The sequence below is a fragment of the Rhamphochromis longiceps genome, linkage group LG6, assembly GCF_057381845.1.
Source record: "Rhamphochromis longiceps isolate RC_006_pf linkage group LG6, R_longiceps_female_GT1.1, whole genome shotgun sequence".
In the NCBI taxonomy this organism is placed as follows: domain Eukaryota; kingdom Metazoa; phylum Chordata; class Actinopteri; order Cichliformes; family Cichlidae; genus Rhamphochromis; species Rhamphochromis longiceps.
This window is the reverse complement of record NC_140562.1, coordinates 42,753,329-42,764,798: the sequence shown is the minus strand read 5'-3', so window position 1 is coordinate 42,764,798 and position 11,470 is coordinate 42,753,329. Positions and strand designations below refer to the sequence as shown.

At 40.5% G+C, this 11,470-nt stretch overlaps 1 protein-coding gene across 1 annotated transcript; it reads left to right on the top strand.

Moving 5' to 3' along the window:
- Position 1: 1 nt before the first annotated feature.
- On the top strand, positions 2 to 4,319 carry LOC146668804 (uncharacterized). Its single transcript, XM_085410829.1, has 2 exons — positions 2 to 3,430; positions 3,548 to 4,319. Exon 1 carries the CDS (start codon positions 228 to 230, stop codon positions 1,134 to 1,136), a length of 909 nt encoding a protein of 302 aa, XP_085266955.1. The 5' UTR covers positions 2 to 227; the 3' UTR covers positions 1,137 to 3,430; positions 3,548 to 4,319.
- Positions 4,320 to 11,470: the final 7,151 nt, after the last annotated feature.

Sequence of the window (11,470 nt, the reverse complement as noted above, 5' to 3'; positions counted from 1 at the left end):
GATGGCTGCAGCTGCTGCAGAGTAACAGAAAATAATATTCAAGCCAGCTTCAGAAACACCCTTCATCACTGTTTTGGTGAAGCCCTGTCCACGGCACAAGGTAAGTCCCACAACTTGGATATATTAGTAAAGCTGTTTCAGCAGAAATTACTAAAAGAGTCAACACGTCGCTGGCTCGTATCACAGGGCCAGCTCCTACCCCACAAACCCATGACTCAGTGACAGGTATGAGCATTATACAAATGGTGTATAATGTGACTGAGAGTTTTAAATGCATCTTGAATGTCAGCAGAAAAATCACAGACAAGGCATCTGACAGCATGACATGCTCAGACTCTAACTGTAAGCAGACCTGCTGTCTAGATGTGGAGGAGGAGGAAGATGCAGAAATCCCACAAATAAGTGACTGTTCCTTAGAGAATTCATTGTGCACGGATAATCTGAGTCCTCCTCCAACTCCAGAGCTCCCTAAGTATTCAGAAACATTTGTCCCTTCAGCATTGATTTTAGCCTACCAGGAGAATTCTTCACCAAGTCTGGAGTCTCCTGACTGTCCAGTCAACATGACCTTTCTTACTGTGCTTCTTGCTAAGTTAGTCGACCATATTGCATCAAAAACCAGAACATCCATACTAAACGTGGACCTGATTCAATTAATGGGTGGTGTAACAATGAGGGCTGAAAAAGAACTGGATTCCATTCCCCCACCAAGTGTTGAAAACCTGCACATCCCCATCTATAAAAAGCTGTGCAAGGAGTTTGGATCCAAATACTTGTTGCAGGCTGCCATGGAATCTGGTGACGAAGCATTTGAGATTGCTGTTTCAGAGGTTTTAGTGTCACAGCTCCAGAAATCTTTAGTAAGGTCAAAGAATTCTGGGATGATATGGAGAGTTGTCAAGGATGGTAAACTTTCTCCAGTGCGTGAGATTCCAACACCAGAGTCCCCCAGTGAAGAAAGTAATGAACAAAAAATACCCCTGCCTTCAAGCACATCACCAGCCAGTACTCTCAAGAAGAGTACTGGCTGGTTTTCTCGTCTTTTCAACACGCTCAATAGAGCCCTGGACAGTGACATTCACAGACTTGACTATACAGTGACAAACCCACCCGTCTGGACAAACCCTGTTCTGTAATTTCTATCTTGAAAACTGATCTGAGGCTCATTTCTCAAGATAAGAAAAAATGCAATGTAGGGCTTGTTAACTCATTCACTGCCAGCCATTGGCAGTGAATGAGTTAAACCCATTGACTCATTCACTGCAATTGACGGCTATAGACGTCAATGGCAGTGAATGAGTTAAAATACCTCTTAGAAAGTTAAGTTAACAAAGGAGATCTGGAATTTTAAAAAGACCTACAAACAATCATCTTTTCAAAAGTTGGGACATGTGCAACTATTTAAAAATAGTGCACAGATAATGATTTTTGGACACATAAGCTGTAATCTTAAATGTAATACATTGGATAATTGAAAAAAATGCTAATTTGCTTTCCTCAAAACACAAGGTAAGACAAGAGTACACTCACCATGTGTCTGTCACTGGCCAGTTGTTAATGTCTGACTGTGTCCATCCTAAATTAGCTCAGCTTGTTTAAACTAGTGTCCAGAATACTTTTGTGATCTGAATGAATGTACCAACTTTTTGGAAAGATGGTTCTCTTTTCCATCACCCCCAACCGGTCGCGGCAGATGGCCCCGCCCCTTCCTGAACCTGGTTCTGCCGGTTTCTTCCTGTTAAAAGGGAGTTTTTCCTTCCCGCTGTCGCCACGTGCTTGTTCATAGGGGATCATCTGATTGTTGGAGGGCTTTTTTGTAGGGTCTTTGCCTATGGTGCTATATCTCTATAACATCGTACTGAATTCTAAGCACCATAGTGGTTCTGTGGGTGATCATCAGAGGAAGGTTTAGGAGTATTTTGCTCCCTCAGCCGCTCTCTGGGGTTCATCCTGTGTTCTTGGCTTTCCTCCAGATTCTCCTATTGGAAATTCCAAATTTATTACAAAAAACAATTGGAAAATAAAAGACAACAACAACTGAAAAATAACTTGGATCTGTTTTTTTCTTTCTGACTATTTTTAAAGCTTTTAGGCTGCATGTTTTAATTACTGTGAGGATAGGCTCTGATTTCAGTGGAGATTCAGTTTGCTCAGCATCACAAACATGCTTGTAGACGTTTTTTTCACCATTTCACAATTATTCTGTTTGTTGTTAATTAAAAAAGTAAATAATAATCTAACAGTTATAGCAGTATTGTGCAAAAGTCTTGAACTACCCCATTTTTTAATAGCAACATAAACACACATACATAGTTACAATGCTATTATGATACATTGTGAGACACCATTGTGATCTGACATTCCATCCTATACTATGACATTGTCTTTGGTGCTCAGCTGAACTGTCAATAGTACACGATTGAGGAATTTATATAAAAATATTTGCATATAACTCATAAATGTTGGCACTCACAGTGGCCTAGGCATTGTTTAGTTAAAGTTTCATCTAGATTGGGTCACTTGTCTTGGAGGAAATAGGGAACATACAAACATATAAGGCTAAAATATGTTTTGAGACTACAGACAGAATTTTTGGGTTGAGAATTGCTTTAAAAGCTTTTTTTAATAGTAAAAGACGACATGGTTTAGTCAAACAGTTTTGTAAGGATTATAACTAAACACTAGATGGAGACAAACACAAACTGAACTTCATGCCAGACACTGGTTTTATTAAAGTAAATGAAATTTAATACCGCGAAACTTCACATTTATTTGTTAACTAAAACACGGTTTAATTAGTGTCTAAACAACCTTAAAGTTTTGCAATGAGTTTTGGAAAAGAAGACAGCAAGATGAACATTATGAACAATATTTATGCTAATAAGATATAATGTACTTTATGTAACTGCCACTGAAGGATGTCAGAGAGGAATACCTCAGGATCTTCCAAACTCCAGGGATGCGTGCCAAAGCTCTGATGAAGATGATGGTATGACAGAGTTCAGACAGCAGTTCTGATAATAAGAATGTCTAATACACGTCTTCCTGCAGACAATGTTCCCTCTCACTTTTCATATGTCTGAGCAAACACACAAACTCCCTGAGCGGTTGATGGACCTGATGGGCCTGGGTCAGGGCTCATGCATTGTTCTTGGGTTTAATGAATATTATAATTTCTATCTGACTATGTGGATTGTTTATTGTTGTTGTTGGTGTGATCTGCTCCTGGTCCCTTGTTTCCCTGTCTCTGTGTTTGGGTGTGTGTGTTGCGGTGTGTGAGTTTTGCTGCCATACCAGGCCTGGAGAGTCTTCAGCCTTTGAGCCAGACACACCTGGTGCAATCAGCCACCTGTTGCCGATCGTCAAGGAAACACTACTCAAGAGAGGATCGGAGAGGCAGCCAGCGCGGGATTGTTAAACTAGGAACATAGTCAGTGCTCCTGCTCACAGTTACTGTGGTCGCTGAACTTCTCCTGTTGGAATGGTTAAAGTGTATTTGTCGGCCGGTGGATGGGACGGTACTCACTGTGGACTCTCTCGTTTCCAGGTGGATTGTGGAAACGTGTGGCGGGAGCAGCACACTGTTGTACAAAGGCACCGAGGAGGACTAAACACTTACCACAGATCACGGCACGGGGATTAGGAACGAGCGCTCAGAGAACACAGACGCTGTGGATTGTTGGCACTGTTTTATAGTTTCTTTTCATTGTAAATAAACGCACCATCTCCATTCAGAAAGTCCTGCATTTGGGTCCTACTTTCCCCGCACTGTGACAGGACCACTGTGAGCAACATCACACGTGTGCACTGTGGTCTCGCCAGCATCGCATCCATGCAAGTTACATAGTTTATCAAAATAATCAAATTACAGCATTTACATTTCTGTTAGAATGTTTTAATTAAGTTCTTTAGCCCACTGACAGTGAAAATGACAAAGGTCTTCTTCATGACCTGTAGTATGTTAATGCTATTGGAAGTATAAATATTTAATTTTAGCTAAGGCAAAACATGAACTGCCAACCAAACCAACTATAAACTCCAATTTTGAAAACACAATTAACATTTTTAATGTAAAGCTCTGACTTGTATTATGAGTATGAGCCAGTGTGTGAAGCTCCTGCTGTGGTCTGTGGGAGAGTCCTGTAACTCTTTGTCTGCAAAATACAGTAAGTAATGACATGATTATTTGCATTTCTACTACTCATAAAGTAGCGACAGTATTTAATGATCAATATCCATAAATGAAATTTATAAATAAATGACACTAGATGAGCACAAATCCAACTGAGAACTTAAATTTCACCTTATTTTTCCTGTGTGTCCTTTGTTGTTCCTGTTCTGGAGGAATTGAGACATGTGCACCTTTTAGAGATAAAATTTTGTTCACATTAAAACTTTCACATTTACATAGTGACATGTGTACTGTTGCACAAGCATGTGATACTGTGAAAATTCAATTAACTCTACAGAATATATAATTACACAGTTTTTTCACCTTAATTTTCCCGTCTGCCCTTCTCACGTGGTTGTATGCATCGTCCAAGTTGATGGCCTCATCTGCTTGCAGGTTTGACTTTATGCGCATCAGCAGGTCCAAATGGTCCACTTCAAGACGATTCCTGGAATCTGTTTTCATACGATTCATTAAACCAGGGGTGTCAAACTCAAATACACAGTGGGCCAAAATTCAAAACTGGAACAAAGTCGCGGGCTAACGTTAATATTTATTGAAATATATTTATTCCTCCAGATATAAGCATGAATCTTTTCTTATGGACTCAAACACGTTTTGCTGAAAAACTGAATATGGAACAAGCAAAGCTTAATACTAAACAATATATATATTAGCTGTATAATACCAGTAGGCCAGCTCTGATAGTAATTTGGTATGGCTTCGCGGGCCAAATGTAAGTAGGCTGTGGGCCAAATTTGGCCCGCGGGCCAGAGTTTGACACCTATGCATTAAACTAAAGCCTCTTTCCGAAGGGCCAGCTCTGTTCTAGGATGCCCTCTGGACCCAGTGGAGGTGGTGAGTGACAGGAGAACGGCGGCTAAGCTGTCATCCCTGATGGACAACATCTCCCACCCCATGCAGCAGACTGTGACAGCACTGAGCAGCTCCTTCAGTGGGAGACTGCGGCACCCACGGTGTGGGACGGAGAGATTTCGCAGGTCTTTCCTCCCCACTGCTGTCAGACTCCATAATAAAGACTTTAACTGATCAAGCACACACATCCATACATATGCAATAATAGTAAGTGCAATAATCCTTTCTGTCATCGTTGTATTTTTACTCAGTTGTATATAGTATTTGTATTCTATTTTTATCTTATTGTATATTTATTTTATTTTATTCTACTGTATATAGTATTTTATTTTATTCTATTCTGTACAGTTGTGTACTGTATTTATTCTTATTGTATTCTAATTTTTGCCTCATAACTTTTGCACTGTCCACTCCTGCTGTGACAAAACAAATTTCCCACGTGTGGGACTAATAAAGGTTATCTTATCTTATCTTATCTTTCGCAATCTGCACTGGATGCTTGAAATGTAGCACAAATCTACAAGCTGTGAGATGTGTTTTAGCTCTTTACATTTTAGTGTTGCAGCCACCATATCTGAGAATGTGCTGATTGACCTGAGTTTAAGTTTTTGCCTCATTATGTACTTGAATTCAGCATATTCACTGTCACTGACCTCCACAAAATGTGGGTGGTGGAGAATTGCCTCATACTTCTTTGCCAGTGTGGCAATGTCTGCTGCTCCATACTCAGAGCTGATGTCTGAGCTCAATGCCTCAATGTCAAATGCAAACCCCTCCATTAATTTATCCTCTGAAAAACGAGCACCCAAGTGATCGTAGAGGTTACGAATCAAACGAGTAATCTCACCGGTATTTCTGCCATCAGCTGATGAGGCCCTCATTGCCTCTCTGACACGGTCACTCCACTTAACATCCTTTACCTCTGTTGAGTATTGGGAACGCAACTTCACAATCTTTGCTCTTGCAAAGCAGAGCTCTTCCATCACAGTCAGGTTGCATTTTTGAAAAGAAAGACAGGTCTGCCAGCTCACGCAAAACATCTCAGAGAGCGGTAAGAGTAACCTTGACGTTTGAATTGGTTACCTTTTTGTAACAGTAACTTGCCACTGGATCTCTTTTATCACTGGATTCTGTCTTGCAGTAGACAGCCATCGCACTTTGTACAGAGGCCTGAATGACTTTGACAGTGTATCCTCATCAAGAATCTTTGCTAGGTCTTCTGATTTTCTCCTGTTTACTGTGGATCTAGAGAAAGTGAAATGAACTGTTCCACATCACGCATCAAAGGTACATCTTTCGACGCATCATCAAAGTCCTCTCTATGGACCACACAGTGTTGTTCAGTGAGTTGTGGTATTTGCCGATTTAATAAAGCTGCAAATCCGTTGTGCTTTCCTCGCATTACTGAGGCACCATCAGAGGTCAGCATCACCATTCTCTGCATGTCTAGTTCATGCTTGGTGTAAAACTGAGTTATTGCCTGCACATTATCCTGAAAGGTGCATGTTGTCAGCTGGATGATGCCACCAAACAGTTTTATAGTTGACGTTATTTTCCTCCCTGTATTTAATATACAGGACTAGTATTCTGTGCACTGTTATGTCTGTGCTCTCATCTATGATCAGGGTGTGCCAAGGTGCATTTTTAACTTTACACATCATCTCATTCTGCACTGTTTGATTCATTGAATTCACAAACTCAAAGGCATCATTTTTGCTTCGCCAGCTTTCTGGTATACTCATATACTTTGCCATGTGATTGTGAATTTGTTGAACCGATAGCATAGAATAATTCATGTTGATGGCATGTAGTAGAATATTGTTGATGAGAACTTTAACTTGCTCGGGGTTGGATTTCTTTACAGCTTGTTCCTGTTCTCTCGGTCTTTGGCGCTCTCCTCCAACAATGTACCCCATCCCCATCTTACACTTCTAACTGCTTTCTAATGACTTTTGTGCTGTCCACACTTTCCCCCCGAAAACTCGCTTGCTATTTTGGCCTCGCAACATGTTTTGCAGAGCGGGCCTTTCTCGCTCGAAAAAGAAAAAAATCTCACCCAGTTTTTTCTTCTGTTTGCAAAACCATCTTAAAAGAATTGCATTGCTTTTTTACTTTGGCTTGGTGAGGGCATGTGCCACTGCCTCTTCGTTTTGCCATTATTATAAAAGGTCAACATAAGCACCACATCGGCCACACCACTTACCTAGCTAAAACACCGGTGGCGGCACATAAAGATGCTACCGCGGTAAAGTGAGCCGTCATTTGTGAGCCGCGGTCAAGCCAGCCGCCTCTTATCCGCCGCATAAATTTCCTTGCGCTTTTACACCAGTCTTTACGGTAGCGCCTTTTCGCTTTATGTGCCGATTGAAAGCCTATACCCGCGCGCACGTGCACGCGCGCGAACAGTCGCACGCGCATGCGCGCACACAAATTACAATGAAACAGCCCGATACAGTCAATACAATTATGGAAATGTCAGAAATTCATTAAAAATCATCCTGAGTAGTTGAGGTCCAACTTTCAACACATCCCTCCTCTGGGACACCTACTGTACCTGTGTGCCAAGTTTCAGCCAGATTTACTGTAGAATTCCTCAGAAATTAAAGGGTACTTATATCCAATGCAATATAGCCAATACAATAGAATTATGTCAATTTTCAAAAATTCATTAAAAATCATCCTTAGTAGTTGAGGTTTCAACCCTTTTTCTAGTCAGTGGGTGTGTGGGCAGACAACTCTGGCTTGTCACCCAGTTGGATTTCCTGGTATTTGTATGATGGCACTATCTACAAATCAGGACACATTAACTATGATATTTAAAAAATGATATGATGACATAGTCCTTGGTCAGTTTACCAAGCATTTCTCAGTTTTGTTCTTTATAGTTCTGTTCATCATATCATTGTTTGTGAGTCCTGGATTATTTGATGATATGTTTACATTATGTATTCTTTTGTTTTCAGTTCCATATTGCTTTTAAGTGTAGTTCTTTTTCAGCATTCCACAAGTGGATGGAAGACTTGTGAAAACACTCTAGTGTTAAAGCCAGTCTTGTCTTCATGTCTGTTTATGGTTTTGTCTGTGTCAAGCTCGTGTATCTTAGGTCTGTGTTTTAGTTTGGTGGCCTCTTGTCTCTTTCTTGTGTTGAGTCTTACGTCCACTGTCTTCTTATTCCCAATGTATCCCTGCTGTGTTACACAGCTGTCTCCAATTCCCCTAATCGCCATCCTATTTATACATTTTGCCAATCTCCCGGTCTGAAGTACTCGATTCTATTCTATTCTATTTATACAGGGAGTGCAGAATTATTAGGCAAGTTGAATTTTTGAGGAATAATTTTATTATTGAACAACAACCATGTTCTCAATGAACCCAAAAAACTCATTAATATCAAAGCTGAATGTTTTTGGAAGTAGTTTTTAGTTTGTTTTTAGTTTTAGCTATTTTAGGGGGATATCTGTGTGTGCAGGTGACTATTACTGTGCATAATTATTAGGCAACTTAACAAAAAACAAATATATACCCATTTCAATGATTTATTTTTACCAGTGAAACCAATATAACATCTCCACATTCACAAATATACATTTCTGACATTCAAAAACAAAACAAAAACAAATCAGCGACCAATATAGCCACCTTTCTTTGCAAGGACACTCAAAAGCCTGCCATCCATGGATTCTGTCAGTGTTTTGATCTGTTCACCATCAACATTGCGTGCAGCAGCAACCACAGCCTCCCAGACACTGTTCAGAGAGGTGTACTGTTTTCCCTCCTTGTAAATCTAACATTTGATGATGGACCACAGGTTCTCAATGGGGTTCAGATCAGGTGAACAAGGAGGCCATGTCATTAGTTTTTCTTCTTTTATACCCTTTCTTGCCAGCCACGCTGTGGAGTACTTGGACGCGTGTGATGGAGCATTGTCCTGCATGATAATCATGTTTTTCTTGAAGGATGCAGACTTCTTCCTGTACCACTGCTTGAAGAAGGTGTCTTCCAGAAACTGGCAGTAGGACTGGGAGTTGAGCTTGACTCCATCCTCAACCCGAAAAGGCCCCACAAGCTCATCTTTGATGATACCAGCCCAAACCAGTACTCCACCTCCACCTTGCTGGCGTCTGAGTCGGACTGGAGCTCTCTGCCCTTTACCAATCCAGCCACGGGCCCATCCATCTGGCCCATCAAGACTCACTCTCATTTCATCAGTCCATAAAACCTTAGAAAAACCAGTCTTGAGATATTTCTTGGCCCAGTCTTGACGTTTCAGCTTGTGTGTCTTGTTCAGTGGTGGTCGTCTTTCAGCCTTTCTTACCTTGGCCATGTCTCTGAGTATTGCACACCTTGTGCTTTTGGGCACTCCAGTGATGTTGCAGCTCTGAAATATGGCCAAACTGGTGGCAAGTGGCATCTTGGCAGCTGCACGCTTGACTTTTCTCTGTTCATGGGCAGTTATTTTGCGCCTTGGTTTTTCCACACGCTTCTTGCGACCCTGTTTACTATTTTGAATGAAACGCTTGATTGTTCAATGATCACGCTTCAGAAGCTTTGCAATTTTGAGACTGCTGCATCCCTCTGCAAGATATCTCACTATTTTTGACTTTTCTAAGCCTGTCAAGTCCTTCTTTTGACCCGTTTTGCCAGCCTAGGCTTATTGCAGCACAAATAAGGGAAGATTCAGGGGCACCTGATCCACTATAACTGTATTATTTGTCAAAACTGAGGGTGTTAATGCTAATCTCAAAAGCAGAGATGGGTGTTTGTCTTCTGAATTAATTTAGAATAGAATAGAATTCAACTTTATTGTCATTGCACATGTCACAGGTACAAGGCAAGAAAATGCAGTTTGCATCCATCCAGAAGTGCTTTAGCCATGATATAGATATATTAGAATATATATTAGCAATAATATAGGTATGTAAGTATATTACAGAAATGGGTCTATTATGGTATGTTACAATGTACACGGTATGAAGGTATGTTATGAATATGCTATAACTATAAGTATAGTTACAGGCTGTAGTGAGTACAAACTATGTACAGGCTATGAACAGGATATAAATATAAAAAACTATACAGAATATGAAATAAAAAAAACTATACAGAATATGAGATATACAGCTATACAGAAATGTGAACTATGCAGATTATAAACAGTTGTAGAATTAAAAATGATCGTATTGTACAGAATGATGTGAGCTGCATCCACAGAAGAGAGGTCTAAGAGATGAAGACTCTGATTACCGTTCAACCTTAAAATTCTATAGGAACCACAAGTACACCTAATATTCCAAAATTAAAATCTGGATTTCAGAGCGAGTCAGTGAAGAAAAGCAAATATGCTGTCTCTTTATAGTCCCTGTCATGACTCTCTCAGCAGCACTTTTGATCCATCAATATTAAACAATTATTGATGCAGCAGATTGAGATGAAACCTGGCCCAGAGGTACAGTAGGTGTCCCAGAGAAGGAATCTGTTGAAAGTTGGACCTCAACTACTCAGGATGATTTTTAATGAATTTTTGAAAATTGACATAATTATATTGTATTGACTGTATTGAATTGAATATAAGTTTCCTTTAATTTCTGACAAATTCTACAGTAAATCTGGATGAAACTTGGCACACAGGTACAGTAGGTGTCCCAGAGAAGGGATGTGTTGAAAGTTGGACATCAACTACTCAGGATGATTTTTAATGAATTTTTATACAAAGCGAAAAGGCGCTACCGTAAAGACTGGTGTAAAAGCGCAAGGAAATTTATGCTGCGGATAGGAGGCGGCTGGCTTGACCGCGGCTCACAAATGACGGCTCACTTTACCGCGGTAAGATGCTGTCATAGCCCGTCAATGACTTTGATTAGCTGCGTACATACGTATGCGAATCGCATCCTTGGCTGGAGCAGCCAGTCACCCGTCACTCACTGACTCGCACTGCAAAATAGTACAGAATGAATTGTTATGTGTTCATTTTATTGTCGATTCAGTGCAGATTTTCTGTGCGTGGAGACTGTGTCAGCCGTGCGCAACTGAGCGCGTGGGCAACGTAAAGGGAGCAGTGCCTGGAGACATCTTTTGTGGCATCTAGATGATATCAGAAGTGGTGTGGATTTTATTCTTTTAACAGTTGCTAACTTGGCCCATGTTTATTCTGATATTAGCTTTGATTAGCATTTTCTGTTAACCTAGAAGTCATTTGGATGATGTCCATCAGCATGAATGTTCTCATCTGCCAAGAAATCTGCTCCAAACGCAAGTGCTGCCTTCCTCTACCCGTACCTGAGTTGTTTGTTGACCTTCTTTGTTAAATCTGTGAAATGCTGAAACTACAAATAAACTAGTGCACTTTTTTGTTCCTCGCATTCCTCTATCTTTGAGTCAAATGTTTAGTGCTGTTTGTACTTAGTTCTGGAGCTGTCAGTAAGA

Bases quoted from the DNA above. Each gene is read 5' to 3' on its own strand.
- LOC146668804 (XM_085410829.1), top strand. From the start codon at position 228: ATGAGCATTATACAAATGGTGTATAATGTGACTGAGAGTTTTAAATGC.